The 20,224-nt window shown below is 50.6% G+C and overlaps 1 protein-coding gene across 1 annotated transcript in view; it reads right to left on the bottom strand.

Moving 5' to 3' along the window:
• Positions 1-1,005: 1,005 nt before the first annotated feature.
• Positions 1,006-20,224, bottom strand: part of MAP6 (microtubule associated protein 6) — a 32,071-nt gene continuing 12,852 nt past the window's right edge. The window contains exons 2-3 of the mRNA XM_086481586.1: positions 3,002-3,215; positions 1,006-1,206 (exon numbers count right to left, since the gene is read on the bottom strand). Coding sequence (XP_086337712.1) covers positions 1,006-1,206; positions 3,002-3,215 — 415 coding nt within the window. The remainder of the gene's footprint in view (positions 1,207-3,001; positions 3,216-20,224) is intronic.

Below are 20,224 nucleotides of genomic sequence, written 5' to 3'. Positions count from 1 at the left end.
TAGAGTCAAAACAACGGGGGCTGACAGCTCTAGTCAACCGTGGTAACTCTTTCTACCCCTTGGAAGGTCACAACTGCAAACTAAACCTCTTCCTGAAATCTAGCTCTGTCTACTGGCACCCCAGAAGTGAAGAAAGCAGACCAAGATTCACAACAAACCAGGAATAACTAAAAAGATCCATAACCTAGGGGAAACAATAGGGAAGAACAGCCTGCTGATAACCTAGTCTGAGCTGCCACAAGCTTGGGAAGTCTTCGCTGCTCTCCACTTCCCTCACTCCTTTTCTTTTTCTCAATCAAGGGATTCAAGTGGTGTTGATGGGCAAAGCTGCCTTGATGCAGCTAGACCATCCCCCCAGCTACCCTGGGCGGGGATCTGGCCCTCTATTTGCATGGGATCTCCCTTCCCATGGTTTCTTGGAGCAAAAATCCCACCAGTGTCACCAGGGGAAACCGCTCTTGGCCACACCACTGATTCTGGTGGATTTATAGCAGATCCACGGCACCACGAATGAACTTCTGATCCTCTCTGCCTCCAAAACCTTTCACCTGCTGACACCAGTGGGAGATGACCGAACAACGGCCAACCCCAAAAGGACCTCACGGATGAAACCACAGCCCCTCCATGGCTCAGCGGGCATTCCACGCCTTCAAAGCGCTGAAGGACCAAGCCTGAGGAAAAGGACAGGCTGTGGGGACGCAATCACGGTTGAACCATCACCTTCATCTCCTACGACCCTGCTTGTGCATTCCCACGTCCCTCACTCTGTGCAGAGCCATGTTGTGCAGGCAAAGCAGAACAACCTGACCTCAGAACAAGGATTTCCTAATCCTCCTTGGAAATAAAACAGAAAAGCTTCTAATACAATCAGAACAAAAAGCAGATTAGAAGCCTCTAATTAATTTTGTGGCCTTTATTTAATCAAAGAAAAAAAAAAGGAAGAAAGGAAGAAAGAAAGAAAGAAAAGGAAAAAAAAATGAGAAAGAAAGGAAAGTGCAGTGACATTTACTCTTTTGCCTCAGCCAGTTTATTGTTCATCTCTTTACTTTTCTCCTTGTCCTCTGGCTTTGCTGTGTTGGAGGTCTCGGCGCTCTTTTTCTTGGCAGCCCGGCCAGATGCAATCTGCTTGTCTTTGGCCTTTTTCAGGGGTTTATGGCTTGTTGTGGTCTTTTTTGGTTTGGAAGGCTTTACGCTAGGCTTTTCCACCTGCATGGAGGGCAACGTGCGAAACGACAACACGGAGATGGAGACAGAGAGAGAGAGAGAGAGAGAGAAAGACACAAGGACAGGTGGAAAACAGGATTTAGATCAGAAACGGTCTGAATGTCAGTTATCTACTCAGCTATGCGCTACCAGGAAGGGAGGGGAGCAGCTGGGAGCATGCTGAGCTGCAAATGGCCAACTCCTTTCACAGCGTTGGTGCCCTGAAGTCACAGTGCCCCTGGAGCCAGCAGAGCCCGTTGTACCCCGCTCAGGACACAGCAGGGTAAATAGGAGAGGGAATATTATCAGTCATTTTATCGATTCCTCCATCTTTCTCTGACTTCAGGAGGGGCTTCACAAGCCCGCAGGGGATTGTCTCTCTCTGGATTTGAAGCAGAGAAATGATGCTCAGGACAAAGAGGCTGCTACAAACCCCCACCTCTCTTGCAGGACGTGACTCCTCAGACTGCCACAACAGAGGAAAATCACTTGGTGATCGCTGCGGTGCAGGACGCTGATTGGCACCTCAGCAAGGTCCACAACAGTGTCCTGCATGCACCCGTGTCTACAGCCCCCGAAATGCGAAGGACAGCTTCAAAATTAAGGAGGAACAGAAGCCTCCGGCTCCTCCATGCTGGCCCAGCCATCCCTCCAAGACCTCACAAACCTAAGCCATTATAAACTCTGGGAAGGACTCAAGGTACTAGGATTTAAACTGCACAGACTGACTCCTTTTATATGCAGATCTGCTGCTGCCCTTCCCAGCACACGTCCTCGATCTGATCAAAGCCAAAAGTGCTTATTGTCAAAATCTGTGGAGTGCTCTGACTTAATTGCAGGCGAAGATCTGGCTCTTATCGTGTTGATCCTGGGATAAAAGCGTCACGTGGGGTGCCTATAGTTTTGGAGGGAGCAAGAGAAGGCTGTCTGGATAATCCCATGGGAAATGACAACACAAAATCCCCTTCATCTGCACCCGACCCTCACTTCTTTACGGTCTGACGTAGGGCTCTATTGTCTCCAAAGTGCATCAACCTGTACTAGTGCCCACCGAATCACAGAAGGGTTTGGGTTGGAAGGGACCTTAAAGACCCTCTAGTCCAACCCCCTGCCCTGGGCAGGGACACCTCCCACCAGACCAGGTTGCTCCCAGCCCCATCCAGCCTGGCCTTGAGCCCTGCCAGGGAGGGGGCAGCCACGGCTGCTCTGGGCAACCTGGGCCAGGGTCTCACCACCCTCAGTGTAAAAAATTTGTTCTTTATATCTAGTCTAAAACTGCCATCTTTTAGTTTAAAACCATTACTCCTCATCCTATCACCACACCTCCTGGTAAAGAGTCCCTCCCCACCTCTCCTGCAGCCCCTTTCATCACTGGAAGCCGCTCTAAGGTCTCCCCGGAGCCTTCTCTTCTCCAGGCTGAACACCCGCAACTCCCAGCCTGTCCTCACAGGGAGCTGCTCCAGCCCCCTGAGCATCTTCGTGGCCTCCTCTGGACCCGCTCCAGCAGGTGGGTTCTCACCAGAGCAGAGCAGAGGGGCAGAATCCCCTCCCTCGCCCTGCTGGCCACGCTGCTTTGGATGCCGCCCAGGGCACAGTTGGCTTTCTGGGCTGCCAGCGCACATTGCCGGCTCACGTCCGGCTTTTCATCCACCACCATCTCCATGGTGGATCACCAGATGCACCCGCTGATCGGAAATGAAGGTGCCACATAAGGGGAACAACAGCCCAGCCTTACTGTCTTGGACACGTCCCACCAGGAGCAGCGATGGCCCTGGGTCCCTTCTGCCGCGGTTCTCACCTTTGGTGGTTCTTTGTAGGGTTCGCTGTAGAGAGTGCGTATCCTTCTGCGCTCCAGGAATTTGTTGTCGGCCGGAGCAGGCTTACTGGTTTCCCCCTTGAATTGAGCACTGTAACTGGTTTCATGGATCATTTTCTCCTCTGGCGGCTTGTACTGGGCCTTCGCTTTTATAGCTTTCACGGGCTTGACGTCTACCCAGGGTCTGAACTCGTTTCTGAAGATCAAAAGAGAAATGGGTTCAGGAAAGAAACCAACAGAATAGTAGTGGTAGTGTGGGAATGGAATCCCCCATTGCTCAACAAGGTCTATTTGGAAGGGCTTTTGCCTCCAGCCAGCCAGGTTTACAAAGAAACTGGCTCCCAACAGCTCCTCTTTCACCTCGTCCAAAACCCACTGACCCATTAGAAGTTCAAATGAAATTTGGTCTGTTAAAATCAGAGAGCCCTGGGCACCAGACAACCTGCTAGTTGTGTGGCAACGGCCAGGTGCCCTCTGCAAATCCGGCCTCAGACGTTAACTGCGATGCTCTCTTTGAAAACAGATGCTTTTTTGTCTCTACAGCTTCACCTCTGCACTGAAGCTACCTGCAAGCAGCTCCTGGCTCTTGCAACCAGGCTGGAAAATAGTATTTAGAAAGGAAATTCAAAATTCTTGTTCTGCAACAAAACACAGGACACACACTTCTCAGCACACTTCCCTGCAGGCACGCAAGCTGGGTGATTCAGAAGTGTAAAGAGCCAAGATTGCCTACAGACACCCCTCACCCATGCCTGTAAGTAGTGAACTGCATCATTTCACCCATATTACAGCAAATAACGCACAACAGTTTTGTTAATTCTGTAAAGGAACAGTTTAAGATAAAACTGTCTTACATGTAAACTCAAGCAGAGTAGGAAACGCTCAGTTTATCAGGTATCGTGAGCTATGGTTTCTCTTTATCAGCTGACGGTGAATTCCTGAGTTACCACAAAAAATAACACCATCTTTCATTTCTTTTGGACAAAGCTGCAACTTTTTGGAGGAAAAAAAACCCAAACACACTTCAAAGATTTCTAGCATCTGCTGGACACATTCTGGTTCCCATCCACAGACCCCTTCTCTCGCATTTTGTAGTTCTTCCCAACAGAGCACCAACATCTTTCCAGTTTTGAAGTGAACCACTTCATTTTCTCTCTAAAACTTGCCATTCATCTGAGAATGGGGATGGAGGCTGTGCTCAGACACGGTCGCAGGCAGTGTTTAGACTTAAGACTCCAGCGCAAGCCAGGAGCTCTCCTAACAGTGGTGATACAAGCCCTCCACAAAGGGGTGAATGTTCCATGGAAATCAGGACCTCTGAGGCAATGGCACCTCCAAGTTGCAGACCCTGTTCCCTCTTGCTCTGTTCCACTCAGCCACCTTTGGGTTGCGTTACTGGTTTCCAGCCTGGTTTATCAGGGAAATAAGCCCCGTGTGAGGGCACCATGTATCTGCCGGTCAATCCCTCCCCGTAATAGCTCTGAACATCCCGATCAGCTTCAACCAAATTGGACAAACAGTCATGGAAATGCTCCGTTTGTGCTTTTATGAAGAGAAGCAGTTGGACTGAGGTCAGGGGCTCAGGAAAGCTTCAGTATGGACAAGCACAGTCACTTCACCATTCATCAGAGGACCCGCTCAGACAGGGAGGCTAGGCTGCAGAAGTTCACCTGATGTCCCCAGGGACCAGCAGCAAACGATCCCTTCACGTGCAGGATCAGTGCAGCTCCCCGCCCGCCCAGTGCGACATTTCCCATTCACATAGTCCCACTGCAAAGACAGAAAAAACCTTCCTCTATAAAGATAACGGTTGGCTGCGCTCCTGGGGGCGTCTCTCCTCCTAAGACCCCCACGTTAAGGTCCCACGGGACGTGCAGGGTGACTGTGTCCTTGCGGTACTCAATGCGGACTGGCCAACAGCCCACGTAGCCTGGAGAGCCCCTCCTTATGCCAAAGACAGGCGACTGCTTTAGGATGAGCTGGTTGCCTCTTTGGGCTCTGCGGACCGACCAGATCTCCACTGAGGGGAACACAAACACCTAGCGTACGTGAAGACACTCACACACGCACCCCAAAATGTAGGTGTGTCAGTCTCTGAGCCAAATCCCATCGACAACTCTCCAGCCTTTCTTACGGTTGATTCCAGCTACACCTACTTTTTCTTTTCCCTGTGTTTCTTCACTTCCCTCCCCCTCTTTTACCCTTCAGCCCTTCTTGGGCTTGGATAACGCTGCTGAAGGCGCAGGGATGCTGCCTGTTCGAAGGGTGCTATTTTTCATGAAACTGTGGCACTGAATGAGCAATACACCAACGGGCTCATTTGTGTCCTGTTCTTTCCTGTTCAGTGAACGTCACCCATTTGTCCACAGACATTTCTCTGCAGTCCATCGTTAAAACATTCCTCCTGCATGAAGAGTTGAGAGAAAGGAAGAGGAAACATCTTTGAAGAACTGGATTAAAGGTGCGAATACATTACTGACAAACTCAACGCTCAACCCAAGCTCCTCAGAAGAGGCTTCTTCCTAGGATCCACTTTCGTTCCAAAGCAGACTATACATTTTCAACTGTTTTCCAAAGGAAATAAAATCATGCACTACTTCTCTCTGCCCATGTCCTCTGTCACTCAGACCCCTCCCTAGCAAGTTCTGAACCCATTAGCTATTTTCTGTCCTATCTGCAGCAGAGGTAAGAAACCTCAGAGGTGAACATCACACCACCTTCCCTCAAAATCAGTGAGTGGGCACGGGAGGAACATCCAAATGGTGTTCTTCAGCTGAAGGAAAGTCAGGTAAAATTCATTTTCTCACCCATTCTAAGGTCAGCTGAACAACCAGCCCACGTGGACCACGAGGCCAACCAGCAAACCGAAGCACAGCTTGCCTCTACAGAACCAGAGACCAAGGATGGAGGCTGCAGTAACGTGCAGCAGGGGCTGGACTTCAAAGACGGAACACAAACCAGGATTTACTCATCCTGCTGCTCATCCAGTGCTAGTTTGTCTGGAGGTGAGCTCTGAAGCAGCACGATCGTATTTGTTACCATAGTGCCCGGCAACCTCGTTAGGTGCTGCATTATGCAAACAGGCAGAAAGAGCCGGGCTGCTCCCTGAAAAGCCTGTGATCTCCGCAGACGAGGCAGACACATGAGGCGGGGAAAAAGGGGGACGAGAGCCCTGTGCTACCTGCGGGCTGGCAGGGAATGCATCTCTGCGCTCCCACGGGCCAGCTGCTGAAACACTACAGCAAAAGATCACGCCCTAGAGCGGGGCTGTTAGTGCAACAGCCAGCCTCATCTGCCTGTTAAAAACCAGCACAAACTCCTCTGCTGTTCTCCATCCCTGCTTTGCTGGTCCTAATGCAGATGTAACAACTGTGTGAGCGCTCAGCTCCGCTGTACTTGGCGACAGGACCCTTGACCGCTCCGCGTCTCCCAAGGTGGGCCTGGCTTTGCAGGCAAAGGATGGACCAACAGCCGTTCTTAGGTGGATGGATGCCTGATGCGCGATGGGCACCAGCTCTGAAACAGCTCAGCCACGATCTTCGCTGGAAGCGGAGGACAGAAGGCTATTGATCTTGAAGTATTTTACAGTGTTGGCGAAGAAGCTGTGAATACCACGTACATCATATGGATTCAGAGCACATCCAAAATAACAGGGTGCCCGGAGAGGTGGTAGAAGCCCCATCCCTGGAAACACTCAGGGTTGGATGGGGCTCTGAGCACCCTGATCCAGCTGAAGGTGTCCCTGCTCCCTGCAGGGGGGCTGGATTAGATGGCCTTGAGAGGTCCCTTCAACCCAACCCATTCTGCGATTCTGTTCTAAATCCTTTCCAGGCAAATGTGCGTGGTTTCACATCACCAGCTGTTACACTAGAGCCAGCCCCTTCACGCATGAGAGAGAGCACGGGCCACGTTCGTACGGAGTCCCACCACACCCAGGACGGACCGGCTGCTCCCTGCTGTGACCACACTCAAGCACCCAGTGTGCCCAACGCTGCGTATCTGCTACCCAGAGCTTGCAGAGGCAGTGGAAGGAGGAGAGAAACTCAGACCATTTACTACAGCTACACCTGGGGTGCAGCAAGCTGATCTCAGTGCCTGTTTTTGATCTTCAGGCAACACACGAACTGTAAAAAAAAAAAGGTGTTACTAGAATAGACACAGGCTATTCCGTGCTGGTTGCGTCAGTGCCCAGAAACTCAGCTTACCACGGTTAATTAGCACAGAAGTACAAATTCCTCAATCTCTCCATCTCCACCACAGACGAGTGAGTGGAAAACAGCACGTTGGGAACTGCCCTTGGAATATGCCAGCTCCCGAACCCAGCCCAACAACTGCTTGGAAAAGTACTGGTTACCCTGGGCCACAAATGCAGGCAGGAGCGTGCGAGCAACTTCACAGCCCGGATCACTCATCTCAGTGCCAGGCACGATGAATTTACTAATGCAAAGCACGAACGAGGACGCAGGTGTCCTGCTTGGGGTCTGCATCTCCATTGATTGTAGGGACGAGGGGGACAGCTCAGGAAGGTGACCTAAATCCCGCTTCCAGGCCTGGTGACCTTCCATCAAATGTGTCTGTCTGATACGGTCCTACGTCACCACGAGCTCGTGTTGTCCGAACAGCGCGCGGCACGGCTACACCCTCTTAAGGCACTTGCACCGTGCGATCTGGAACTGGCCTGATGCTCCAGGATATTTATGTCCCTCAGAGATGTTGCTTTATGCATTTATATACCCTCTATATGCAGCAAGGAAGTGAGAGGGAAAGCAGCAGCTTAGAGTTGATTTTTTTTGGTATTTTGTGACTAGTAAAAATACCTGTTCTCTAAGGTCATAGCAGTCGCTCCTGTAACACTAAAACTAACCCTTGGTTGGAGAAAGCCCCTGCAGCTCTCAGACCCCTCTCATTACTGTTTAACAGGGCCACTTTGGGGGAAGGTGCCCAAAAGTTACAAATTCTGGCTGCAATCTGAAACGAGCCTTGAAAAATGTTGGGGTTTTCCTGCTTTGAGAACAACGGGGCATAGCGGTGCCTGGACCACCGCAGACCGCTCCACTCAAAATTAGCTCTGAAAGTATTTCAGGAGCGTGCCAGGCCCCATCCTACAAGAGCTCAGCCTCAGAGCTCACCTAGAACCTGAGCAAGAGCCTTTGCTCACGCTGCAAGGACGAGCCACGAGCATGGACTAGCACCAGTACGGATATACCCAATAGGCAAAACCCAGTCCAGCTCTGTAATTCTTTACCTAAGGGATTTTCATGGCTCTTAATTTTGCTGAGGCAGATTTTGAGAATTGCTATCTTGGCATGAAACGGAGGGGTCGAACTGAAAGAGCAGCAAATTACAGGTCTCCTCATTTTCTGCTGAGCTCTGGTCCCAGCCTTACAAAGAATAACCAGAATCCATCAGGAACCCAGTGCTGACCTGAAATGGAAACCGAAATGAAACTCAGCAAAAAGGAGTATATGAGGCATCAGATGACCTTTCCTGAGCCAAGTCCAACAGGAAAAATTCCCAGTGAAGAATAAGGGAGTTTAGCTCTCTACAGACCCGATGAGAACACAGGGCTGCACAGGATGGGGCAGACGTCTTGCAAATTAATAGGCAGCAGATCTTCTTGTCAGATGACAGTAGCCAGGGAGGTGGTGGCCTGATCCTTATCCATTAAAGCCAAGAGCTGCTCTCCACATACCACACTCTGCTCTTGCACAGGGCTTCATCCACCCTGGTTATTTTAATTTAATTGCGTTTTTCCCTTGGCTGAGGATTGCTGGTTGCAGGTGAAGGTGACCTGAACACCCTCCTCCACCCCAGCCAGGGGACAGGGGGTTGATGTGAGCTCCAAGCTGCGGCACGCAGCCGTCTCCGGAGATGCTCACCAACACTCACGTAGGCACCGACTGCCTTCCTCTGTTGATGCCAGAGCAAAGCCAAGAGCGGGAAGGAGCAGGAGATGGGGCCAGGTTTAACCACTTCAAAGCTCCCACCTACTTTGAAGGACTTCAAGGAGAGGTTATGTTTGTTCAGAACCAGCACAGGATGTTAAACGTATTGTGCTGACAGCAGTTCTCCTGGCACCAGTAGAGCCGGTCCAATTCCCTCATCCCGATGTGCACGTATGAAATAACGAATGGTGCAGAAAAGGGAGACCAGGAACCTCATGCCGGAGTCCTGCACAGAAGGGATATTTCCAGCTTAATCTGGAAAATGACAGCTCAAACAAAAATGAAAAATATTCAGATTTTTCACTGGAAAAAAGAAAATTCTTTACAGGATGTTTGACCTGAAATGTTTCATTCATTCTAAAATTAAAAGTTAAATTTCAGTTTCTTTAATTCTTTTCCATCCCATTTTTTCCTTATTCTACTCAGGACAACATGAAAGGACTACGAAGCAAAACATCAAACTGCTTCACAAGGAGTGTTTCAGAACATCACGTTTCTCTTTAATACACCTCTAAACAAAAGAGCAATTAAAAATATACACATTTTGGCCAAACTAAGTAGCAAATTTGTCTGGGATTTTCCAACTATTCTGCCTTTCTAGAATAGAGTATATCGCGCTCCCAGATACTCTCCAGCTCCCTTTTCCCTCTTAATGCAGAAAGAGAGATGTTCAGTGAAACGAAACAGTGGGAAACCCAAAATCAATGATAATGCCTGGTCGAACTTTGGAACTCAATGCCAAAGGAGGTCACTGAAGTCCAGCATTTAATGAGATTTAATTAAGCAATGGCCGTTTAGATGGATATTGAGAATATTCACAGGTATCAAAGGGAATTTCAGCAACACATCCTTGAGATAATAACACCTCCCTTGAGCATTTAGCTGCCTTTTACAAACTATGGGCTGAAGCAGGAGCTATTCCACACCGTAGGAATTTCTTCCAACCTCCCTCCAGTTGTCTGGTCCTGCCCATGATCAGCCAGAAGATATTGGAGTAGCTGGGCTGTGAGCAAATCCTGCTCACAGAGGACTGTTCATATGAGGAGCATTGCACATGTTTCGATCCTCAAGCTGTTCTCTTTTCTAACGTGAGCAGAAAAAAATCCATTTGGACTCAATACAAACAGCCTGTGTATCCCCCTGCAAACACAATGAGGTTTAAAGAGAAGCCTGATCAAGGGTTAGTGTTCTGCAAGAGCCCAAACATGACTCCTAACACCTTTCCAGCAATAAAGGAACGCTGCCCCATGCTGTGGTCTCTTGTGCAATAGTAAACGGCACAATGTGTTCTTGCCTCCCAGAGAAATAAGTCTAAAATCCTGGACCCGGATGATTCCTTGCTGCTCCTGACAGCCTGACGTGTCACTGCAACACGGTATGTCCCCTGGACCCCGGGACACTGGCTTCCAACATCTCACCCCACCTCACACCTCAGCCCCTTTGGTTGAAAGGTCATTTCCAACCGACTCCTACTGCAACGGTCTTGTCAACACACACAATTTGCCACCGCCAGTGCAAGAACTACCCCCTCACTGCCTGCCGCACCAAGCGCCCTGTCCCCAGCTCCTACGGGGATGCTTAATGACAGCTTTATCCTCCTACGCCCACGCCATTATCTTGTACACAATAATTTACTGTAAAGCTGCACTGAGACTATGTGAATGGTATAATGAAGCTCCTGGTGCCCGAGATTATCTCCCCCCAAACATTAATAATCAACCCCTTAGACACGCACACGCACACATATAGGCACACACACAGAGCGAGTCAGTTTGGACGAGCCAACATCTAATTGTGCACAAAGACTAAAACAACGTGACATATTAATGCGGGAATTTGAAACTTGGACAATGCACAATGGGGTGTGAGCAGGATGGGGAAGGACCAGTATCCATGGGCATCCCCGGTTAGTGCCCCGATGGGGAAGGACCAGTATCCGTGGGCATCCCCGGTTAGTGCCCAGATGGGGAAGGACCAGTATCCGTGGGCATCCCCGGTTAGTGCCCCAATGGGGAAGGACCAGTATCCATGGGCATCCCCGGTTAGTGCCCATCAAGTACAGCACTGGCACTGAAGAGGAGGAAAGTGCTGAGCCTTCAACAAGGCAACTCCAGCACCAGCTGAGGCAGGCTATGAGCAAGACACGATTAATGTCCTGAAAAGGACGAATTCAAGTAATTTGGCAGAGTGGAACCATGCTGCGACCCATTTATAAAAGCTGCTTGAGTCAGCAGCCCACAAATCATGGATACTGCACCGCCTGAGGGCCGTGGAGCACGGCCTTCCACGAGGGCAGAATTATCGCACATGCCGTCATGTCTACAATGTCACAAACACGTGACTGAAGGTGACGGTGAACACCGCAGAGGGCCAAGGAGCTACGAAAGCAACGTAGCTGTGGAAGAGTAACCCCAAGAGCAACAGCCCTGCCACTGCTCATCTCTCCGAGAAAGAGGAGAGCTGAGGACCATCCATGTAGGATAGCCACTGGGATACTGAGCGGCATGGAGAGGTCCATGTGTGACAGGAAAGGGCGAGATAAATCCCTACACTCAGAGTAGGGGGCACATCTGGGCACCTTTGACACCCAAAGTCCACTTTGTAGACCGCAGGGTAAACACCAGCACCCCCATGATCAACTCCTTCCTTCCACTGCTACCTTCACCTCAGCTCCGCTCTTCAGCCTGCAGCGTTCACCCAAGTCCCTGAGCTCACCCAGCCATGGGGAAAGCACAGTCTGAGCCAGATAAAGGATATCCATCAGCATCTGCTCCAGCCCAGCAGCCCAAGGCCCTCCCTACCTCCTGGTGCCTAAATACTCACCAAAGGGAAAAGCGTGGACTCTGAGGAGGATAACACTGGCAGGTTCCACTGCAGAAATGCCAGAAACCAAGGAAAGGCAGAGCCCTGGCACAGGCTGCCCAGAGAGGTGGTGGGGTCTCCTTCCCTGGAGACATTCAAACCCGCCTGGACACGTTTCTGTGTGACCTGCTCTGGGTGGTCCTGCTCTGGCAGGGGGTTGGGCTGGATGGTCTTTCAAGGTCCCTTCCAACCCCTGACATTCTGTGATTCTGTGAAAGGTCCAAGCGGAGATCTGAAGAGAGGTTAAACCAAATGGCAGTGAGACCCCAGGAACCCTTCTGGTGTGAGTCACAACCCCATGGAGATTTGCCAGTTTATACCTCTTTAAATTTCCCTTGAATTTTCCCTTATAACACTAAGCTTATGGGTCCTGTTGACGAAGGGACACGTGTTGGACATTCCATGCAGAAGCTGCTGTGCTACCTTCATACGTGCTCAAGCCTGTAAAGTTGGTGAATTCAATGTTGGTCTCACCAATGAAGCCAGACAATGCAGCCTGACAGGAAAGCTCCCAGGGTGATCACAGCCTGACATGTCTGAGCATACTTACAGAAACAACGCATCTGTACATGTCACGTTCACTCCTGGAAAATGGGTCAGGGCCAGGTCGAAGCTCTGCTAACGTCCCATTTAATGGCCTGTCTCTTCTCCAGTTGGCTGGAGCAAGAGCAGTGTTTCACCCCTCTTGTCCTCCAAATGGGCAGAATGGCTAAAATTTGCCACAAGGTTAAACAATCAAAGCAGCTCATGGATGCTCTGACACAAAAGCATCTTTATCGACAGGGCGCCTCAGCAAGACCAGGATTGGGGAAAGCGCTGCCCCACGCAGATCTGGACGGGCTGCAGAAAACCTGAACGGGGCGAGGAGAGCCAAAGTGCTCCCGTGAGAGTTTGTTGGGCCAAAGAGCATCACATCTCTGGCTCCCTTGCAAGGCAACATGCACAACTGCACTGTCACATCAAGGTATGGGCACACGGATCAACTAGGTTCATCCATTAAGGTCCCAGAGGTAGGGGGACTTTCTCGAGAAGAAACCTTCATGTTCGGAAAAGTGGAAGAACTTGCAAAGACAACGTTGTAAATTCTGCTCTTCTTCAAGTGCAAGGGTTTTCCAGCGCAGTTCGTGCTGAGCGCGACGAATTCATTCAAATATCCGATGGGATGCAGAGAAACGGGCAGCTGCCTGCGGCGACGCTGCATGCCGGGTCCGTCTCCAGCTAAAGCCTGCCTGCCCCTGCCCACCCCCACACAAAACAGCACGCTGGAGCTGCGCTCGGCTGGCGGCCTCGAGAGCCTTCGGCTCCAGTGGGGTTCTTGGGGGAGGGATGTTCTCAGCACCTCGTTTCATGGGCCCGAGCACACAAACAAGAGGCGAAATTAAAAAGGGCGTTATTTTCAGTTCAGCAGAACGCTTCAGCACATGCACAGCTCCTGGCTGCTCCTTACGTGTAAACAGGGGCATAAACGCCTTCCCGAACCCGAGCTTGGTGGACCACACTGCAAAAACTGTACGTGAATCCATGACCTGACTTGTAAGAGGGGAATCTGGTGCAGCAAGATGTGCTACATAAGGCTGGGGGAAAAGGAAGCTTTTTAGGTCAAACGAAGCAATCGCATTTCACACAGTATGACCAGACCACCCTAGAGATCCAGCAGCAGGACGAGAAGGGAACCCAAAGGCATCACCTTTCAGCAACGGCAGGCCAGAGGGTTACAGAGCCGAAGAGCTGCCGCCCAAGGGGATGAAGGACGGTGCATCTCACTGACCAGCACTGCTGACCACAGCCCTGGTCCAAATCGCTGCTCACAGGCCCCTCGTAGGGCTGGGCAGGGACTGCCGGGGAAACCCTCCTGCCCCGACTTTCCTGGAAGCTCTGGTGTGAAGCCTCTTGAGCTCATGGCCAGCTCCTGTTCCCCAGATCCTGGCCCTTCTCCAGCCTGGGGATGCTTTAGTGCCACTGCAGTTCAGCTGCACAGGAACCGCAAGGTTTGCCCTTGAGGCAAAAGGCGGAGATCAGTCGTGCTGGGGACGCCAGGTAAGATTTTGTCTGAATTTGTTCAACTACCCTCCAAACCACGGATGCAGAGGGATGGCTCTCTCCGGAGGAAGGTCAGGACACGGCTGTTTGACATGCAATAGCTCTTCTGTCACAGCAATGCGATTCGACCGGCTGTATTTTTCTGCTCCCTTCAGGGAATCATTACTTCCCTGCTTTCTGCGCTTCCAATGCAGCTCAAAATTAGTGTCGCTCTTTGATTTTGTTTCTGGTCTGCATGACAGTGTAATTGCTCATCCTGGCACGGGAGCAGAAACAGATCCAGCAGTAAAGGGGCTAAAGGAGGAAGACAGTGAAACTTAAATAGCAGCTATAGTTTTGCCACTGCATTGATCATTTAGGGCATTGCTACTTGCTCCTCACTGCAGTAGCTACTGTATGACTGTATCTGAGCATCCTTAATATGCTGACTGGGCACCAGGTGTCCCAAAACTTAATTGTACACACGAAAAACAAAGAAACTAGTTAGTCACAGCCTGAGTGTCAGTTAATACATGAAAGCAGCCCTGCTGTGTGCTTTGAGGGCAGACCTAGCCACTTGGTTTCAAAAGGTTTACACACTCAAGAAGGCCACAAGGCAAATGCCAGGAAAAGGGAGATCATGGATCGGGATCCCCATGAACATTCATGGAGGAGGCACTGAGGAAGAAGGACCGTGACCACTAAGTAGGAGGGCAGTAAACCAAGCCCCGCTGCAAATTCGGTGCCCAGAATATGCTTTGCCTTGCACTGGGCTGGAGCAGTAACGTGCCACTGGAAGTCCAGTGCAAAGGAAATCCTGACTACCGCGTGTTGCTTCCGCACACGCTGCCCACGGCAGGTAAGTACATGGTCCAACCCTGCCGTCTCCTGGCAGCACCCCCCTGCACCTTCAACAGTCCTGCAGAGCTGATGGAGGCACCCGCGCAAGGTCGCAGCCTCGGCTGCTGCTCCCACCACTACGTGCCCGCAGGAGAGGGAAGCCTGCAGCTCAGCTTAGAGGCCAAACAACCAGGATGGCCGCCTATTTTCTGTTGGAACACTGAAACCTGGGTGTTGGAGCAACCAGGTATCTCCTAAGTGATCTTACACTTCAACAGCTCAGAGCCTCCAAGCTAAAGTACCGGCTGGGAAAGCAAAGCACACGCATACGCTCAGGCTCCAAAGACACCCAACTTTATCCTATTTTAGTCTACAAAGTGAAAATATAGAAAATAACATACAATCCAAATGCCTTACATATACATACTTCGGGTGCATAGTATCTTATCCTCAGAAAAGGAAAGAGAATCCAAATCCACGACACTTCACACACCAGCCATCCACAAGGCACGTCGGCGAGTCACATCCCCGCCACACACAGGGTTGTGGTTTCCCACTGACCAGTGCAGATACTTTTTGCAAGAACTACTCCAGCAGAAATCCCTTGAACCCATCAGCTGGGCTACCAGATCCAACATGATGAATATTTCACCGCAAATGGTTCTGCAGCTTGATGAGCTGCACTTGCACTGTGTCCCAAGCGTGTAACACAAGCAGGTGAAGTCAGGCATAGGGAGACGTGCTACTCACGACATATGCAGTGTGACAAGCACACAGCCTCGAATAATGGAACACAGAACGCGGATGAATGCAGATTAACCTACATTTGGTCCCATCACCTGCCTCTGCTGTGTCTATGTGTGTATGTATTTGAGCTTGTGCTACTTCTTTACAAGATTTTACATATATAATAAATCTAAAGTATTTTTTAGCACGCAAACGTGACGTGCCAGTTCGTGGCTTTGACCGAGGGCTGAATTCTGCTTCCCACTTTACGCCTTCCCGTGCAACGCACCCGCTGAACATTTCTTTAGTTGAAGGTAAGAGGTTGTAGCTCTTTTTAGCTGGAAGAACCATAACAGAGCTGGGTGTGAACTAAGTAGATGAAAGAAGAGAGCTGAGGCTTGAGCAAGGATCTTAAGATAGAGGATTACTGAGCTAAGGAAGAGCAATAAAGGCTGAGTCGGATTTCCGCCCCCCCAACCCCCAATCTTTACCCTTAATACTGTCTTACTTCAAGGGCCGCAAAACCCAGATGTGAATTTGATTTGTGGTGGGGACGGCGAGATGCAGAGCTCCTGCTCCAGAGTTTGCACGACATATGCAGAACTACTGGGGAGGAAACATGGGGAAATTACACTGAAATTGCCCTGGGTGCTGTGCAGAAGGCTGCTTTAAAAGCACCATGGAAAAAATAAACCGGGCAGAGCAGAGAGGCAGACAGCTTAGGGGGACAGTGTGGGAGAACTGGGAGGCAGGAAGGCTTCTTTGGGAAGAGGACAAAACTTAATGTGCCCATGCATCTTTTTAGGGAACCATAAAACACAGCACCACAAGCCACCAGGGCCGCACGGGTGTAATGGGGAGCAGAATCGGGTCCATTAAAGTACATCGCTTTCAACAGTGTAATACTCAAGTCCACGCCACTTCCAGTTAACCCATCTCTCTTTAGAAGCTACCCCAGCCTGAAGGAGGCCCAAAAGTAGATGAATTGTAGGAAATGAGAAAATTAGCATAGAAAACACCCTCCGTTTCCCCACCCCACCTCTGTAAGCTTGGGAAACATCAGCATCACTTGTGCATCGATAGCGATGTAACGGGCAGGACTCACCGACTCCAGCTCCCCAACAACTGGATTAGTCCCGTGATACCGAATCGGTAAATACTGGGACCATCAAAGCCGTCTCGGGGGAGTCTGGGAAAGAGGCAACATGAGGCGCTGGAGCAGATGGCTGTATCGTGAAATCTCCTCCTAATTAGGTAAAACAAGGACTGATGTGAGCAAACGAAGCAATTACTGGTCACTGCTGGTACCACGCCATCCACATGGAAGCTGCCATGAAATAAAAGATAGTAAGGAGGATTGTTGGAAAGCTTCATATGGAAAATGGTGAGAAAGCGGGTTCTGGAAGAAGGTTATTTTATAATTAACTGGCTGTTTTCAAGGGCTTCTCCAGTGTTTGCAAGGAGTGGAAAGCCCTGAAAGCAAAGTACAGGCAAAATGGGTCGTGTCTTTACATCAAAGGTGCTGCCGTCCAGAGGCCCCCCGCGGGGCTTCATCAAGAGCATCGCTGCGAGCACACTGAAACGATCGGGGAAACGCACCGTCCACACGCGCGTGATGACGGCCCTGCGCTACCAAGGCCGGTGCTCTGCTCCAAAGGAGAGGTGTGAGGCTGACAGGAGCCCCGAAATCGGGGCGTCTGGGACCGAAAGGCACGGTACACAGCAATAACCGGCGTGCAACGTGTCGGGTTTACTCCCTTTGGGGGAGAAAGCGGAGTAGAGACGTGGTTTTCTGTTTCCAGAAGCAAGGAGCCTGTGTGCAACGTGCGCTGGGGAGCTAAAACCAAGAAGAGATGAAAGAAAATCCCAGGGTACGCGCACGGCTGCCTGTGCCAGCAAAGGGGATTGCGAAACGCTGCGTGCAGAAAACAAAGCCCAAAGAGCTGCACAGGCTGGGACCAAAAAAAACCCAGAAACACCTGAGAGACTCAAGAGACCGTTCCCATTTTTGGGAGCATCGTGCATTGACGCGGTTTTGGAAGCCAACGGGAGGCTGCTGCCCAGGGGTCTGACACCCTGAGGTCTTTTGGCAGCTCCAGACCCAGCTCAGAGCACCTGGAGCAGGTTGCAAACAGGCCCCTCGCTTTTGACACGGCGCCGCATCGATGCTCACGCGTCCCAGACGCACCCGGCCCAGGGGGCAGTGCCACCGTAACGGGGCCCTGCAGCTCCCAGAGCTGCCCGGGCTTGTGTCCGCTTGGCTAAGACAGCCTTAAAAATACATCTGGGTCATGGAAAGCCGGGTCCCAAAAAGGATATTGTTCATGTAGGACTGAACATAAAAACAGCCCCCGCCACTGCACGCTCTCTGCAAGCGCCCACAATCGCAGACCTACCTGCCAAAAGCCAAACCCCGCTGCCAGCGCACAGAAGTGCACGCTGCAATCCCCTCCCTAGAGCCAAAAAAAAAAAAAAAAAAAAAAAAAAAAAAAAAAAAGCAGCAGCTGCCAGGCAGTAAATTTGGGGACTAAAAATTAAAAGCACCAGTTTTATAACTGTTCTGCAAAGAACTGGAAGGAGGATTTGTTATTACTAAGCACTTTTGTGCGCGGAGCAAAAGTTTACAGCCTCTCTGAGCCATTTGTATCTACTGGGTAAATAATATGCGTTTGGAAACGAGACAATCGGCAAATACTTCTTGCTTTTGGAGCTGTTCCAAGCTTAATCGAGAAATAAAACATGGTAGGGACAAATGTATTAAGCAGGTACTTAACTGAGAGATGAGATGAGAGGACAAGGCACTGTTCTTGTCTCCCAGGCAGAGCATGCATGTTTTAAACACGCTCCCAGATTGATAGTTATTGCAACCGACAGAGCAGAAAGGCTCAGGAAAAGCGCTCCTTCCCCTCCCATAAATAATTCACCCCTTGTAACAGTTCATAAAATGTTTATATTAAGTAATAATTAAATATTGCATTACCAAAAAAAAAATAACTAACGTTCCAGCCAAGAGAAAACTCAGCCCGGAGGAGGGCGGGGAAAAGGATCGCCTCGAGGCTGTCACGTTGGGTTTTCTCCGCTGAGAGCAAAGCTAAGGCAGTTAAAAAGGGGCGACTCTTGGCTTCACTCGATGCTCCCTCTGCTCTGTCGGATCAAATCCTGACCTGCCTCGAACGACGGGGCTGTTCCCATCAACCTCGGTGACGTCCCCGCGGAGCCTCCTCTCGTGTCCCTGCAAGCTCCCCCCAGGCGGCGGTTCGCAGCCGGGCAGGGCAGGGTCAGGGGTCCCGTATTAGCCTCTGCCGTCAAGAGATGACGCTTTTGACCTCCAACCGCCAGCTGTGCACACGTGTCACAGGCTTCCAGCCCACCAACGGGTTACTGGGTCTCGCTTGCAAAGACACGCAAGGTCCAACACGGGATAAGATTCCAAGAGCTGGATCCCGACACGGGATAAAGGCCCGCGAGCACGGCGGGGAGGAGAGAGGGTAGCAGGTTAATGACTGAGGATGAGCAGAAGCCATCAGGATAACACGAACCAAACGTCATCACGCATACACCCAGGCACCTCTTATTAAAGCTGTAATTGCTCGATCCCACCTGTGCCCCGGGGAGCATAAAGAAAAGCAAGCAGCACCAAGGTCACTGCAGACAGAAAATCAATGCAGCGAATGAATGGTAATGACTTATTTCTTTCCTAGTTTCAAAGAGAGGGACCGTGGAGATATCCTGCTGGCACCTCCAGAGATTCACAATATCCCCCGGACTTGCTCCAGCAAAGCACTTAGTACATTTTTAACTCTCAACCTCCAAGTCTTGCTCCTCTTGACTGTGACTACAACGGGTTGAAGCATCCCAGCGGACCCTTACATTTCATATATGCAAGAACAATTACCCATTTCTCTGTGGCGCTCTGCTCCCTGTCCAATACCATTCAATACTTCCCAGCTTTCCGCAAGAACCATGTCTTCTGCACTCCTGACCTCTCTAACGGGTGTCCTCAGGACTTTCTCTGGTCCGCAGCTACGCTGAAGTACAAAGCCAAAACCTGAATAAAAAACTCTACCTGAGGCTTTACTAACGTGGAAGGATGTCACATCTCAGGTGTCAAACCCCTCTACATCTCAGTACATTACTCGCCCAAAAGCATTTTTTGAGTGGTTTTACTGGTTAAACTTTTTTTTTTTTAATAATGAAACAACCTTACTTACATACGACTTGTGATTCACCGCAGAATTGCTCCTGCACCAGCTGTTCCCATCCGCACCGGGACCGCCGAGGGGTCCTGCCTCCGTGTCATACCCTGCCCTCACCTCTCCTGACCTGCTTCTCATTTATGTCAGGCTGTTTCTCCCAGAGGTCAAGATCTCTTTGAATTCCAATCGCAGCCCGCAAAAGGATTTAGCCGGACACAAGCGAAGGACTCGGCACAAGGTTACACGGACGCGATACGGCGCTGCACAGGCACTGCCGGCACGGTCCCAACGCCCCTTTCTGCCCCAAAAAATCTCTTACCTGCAATAAGGCACCAGTTACAAACACGGGAGGAAAGCAGTGCTGCAAATTTAAATTGCCTGTGGGATAGTTAAGGCAGGCTGCACCGTCCTACACACGAGGGATGAAACAGCCCCTTCTCCCCACCGTGCTGCGAGCTTGGGCAGACCTCGGCCCTTCGCTGACCCGGCAACGCCGGGTCCGTGTGATGCAGGAGCCAAGGGAGCAGTACTGCTCGCTGCAACTGTGGGGTTCACGCGGAAAAGAATCCACGCTTCAAGCTGAGTATCGAGTGGGGTGTTTTTTCCCATTGACTCCA

This window comes from Leptosomus discolor, chromosome 1 (genome assembly GCF_034619465.1).
Source record: "Leptosomus discolor isolate bLepDis1 chromosome 1, bLepDis1.hap2, whole genome shotgun sequence".
Taxonomy (NCBI): domain Eukaryota; kingdom Metazoa; phylum Chordata; class Aves; order Leptosomiformes; family Leptosomidae; genus Leptosomus; species Leptosomus discolor.
This window is presented reverse-complemented; position numbering and strand designations above follow the sequence as displayed.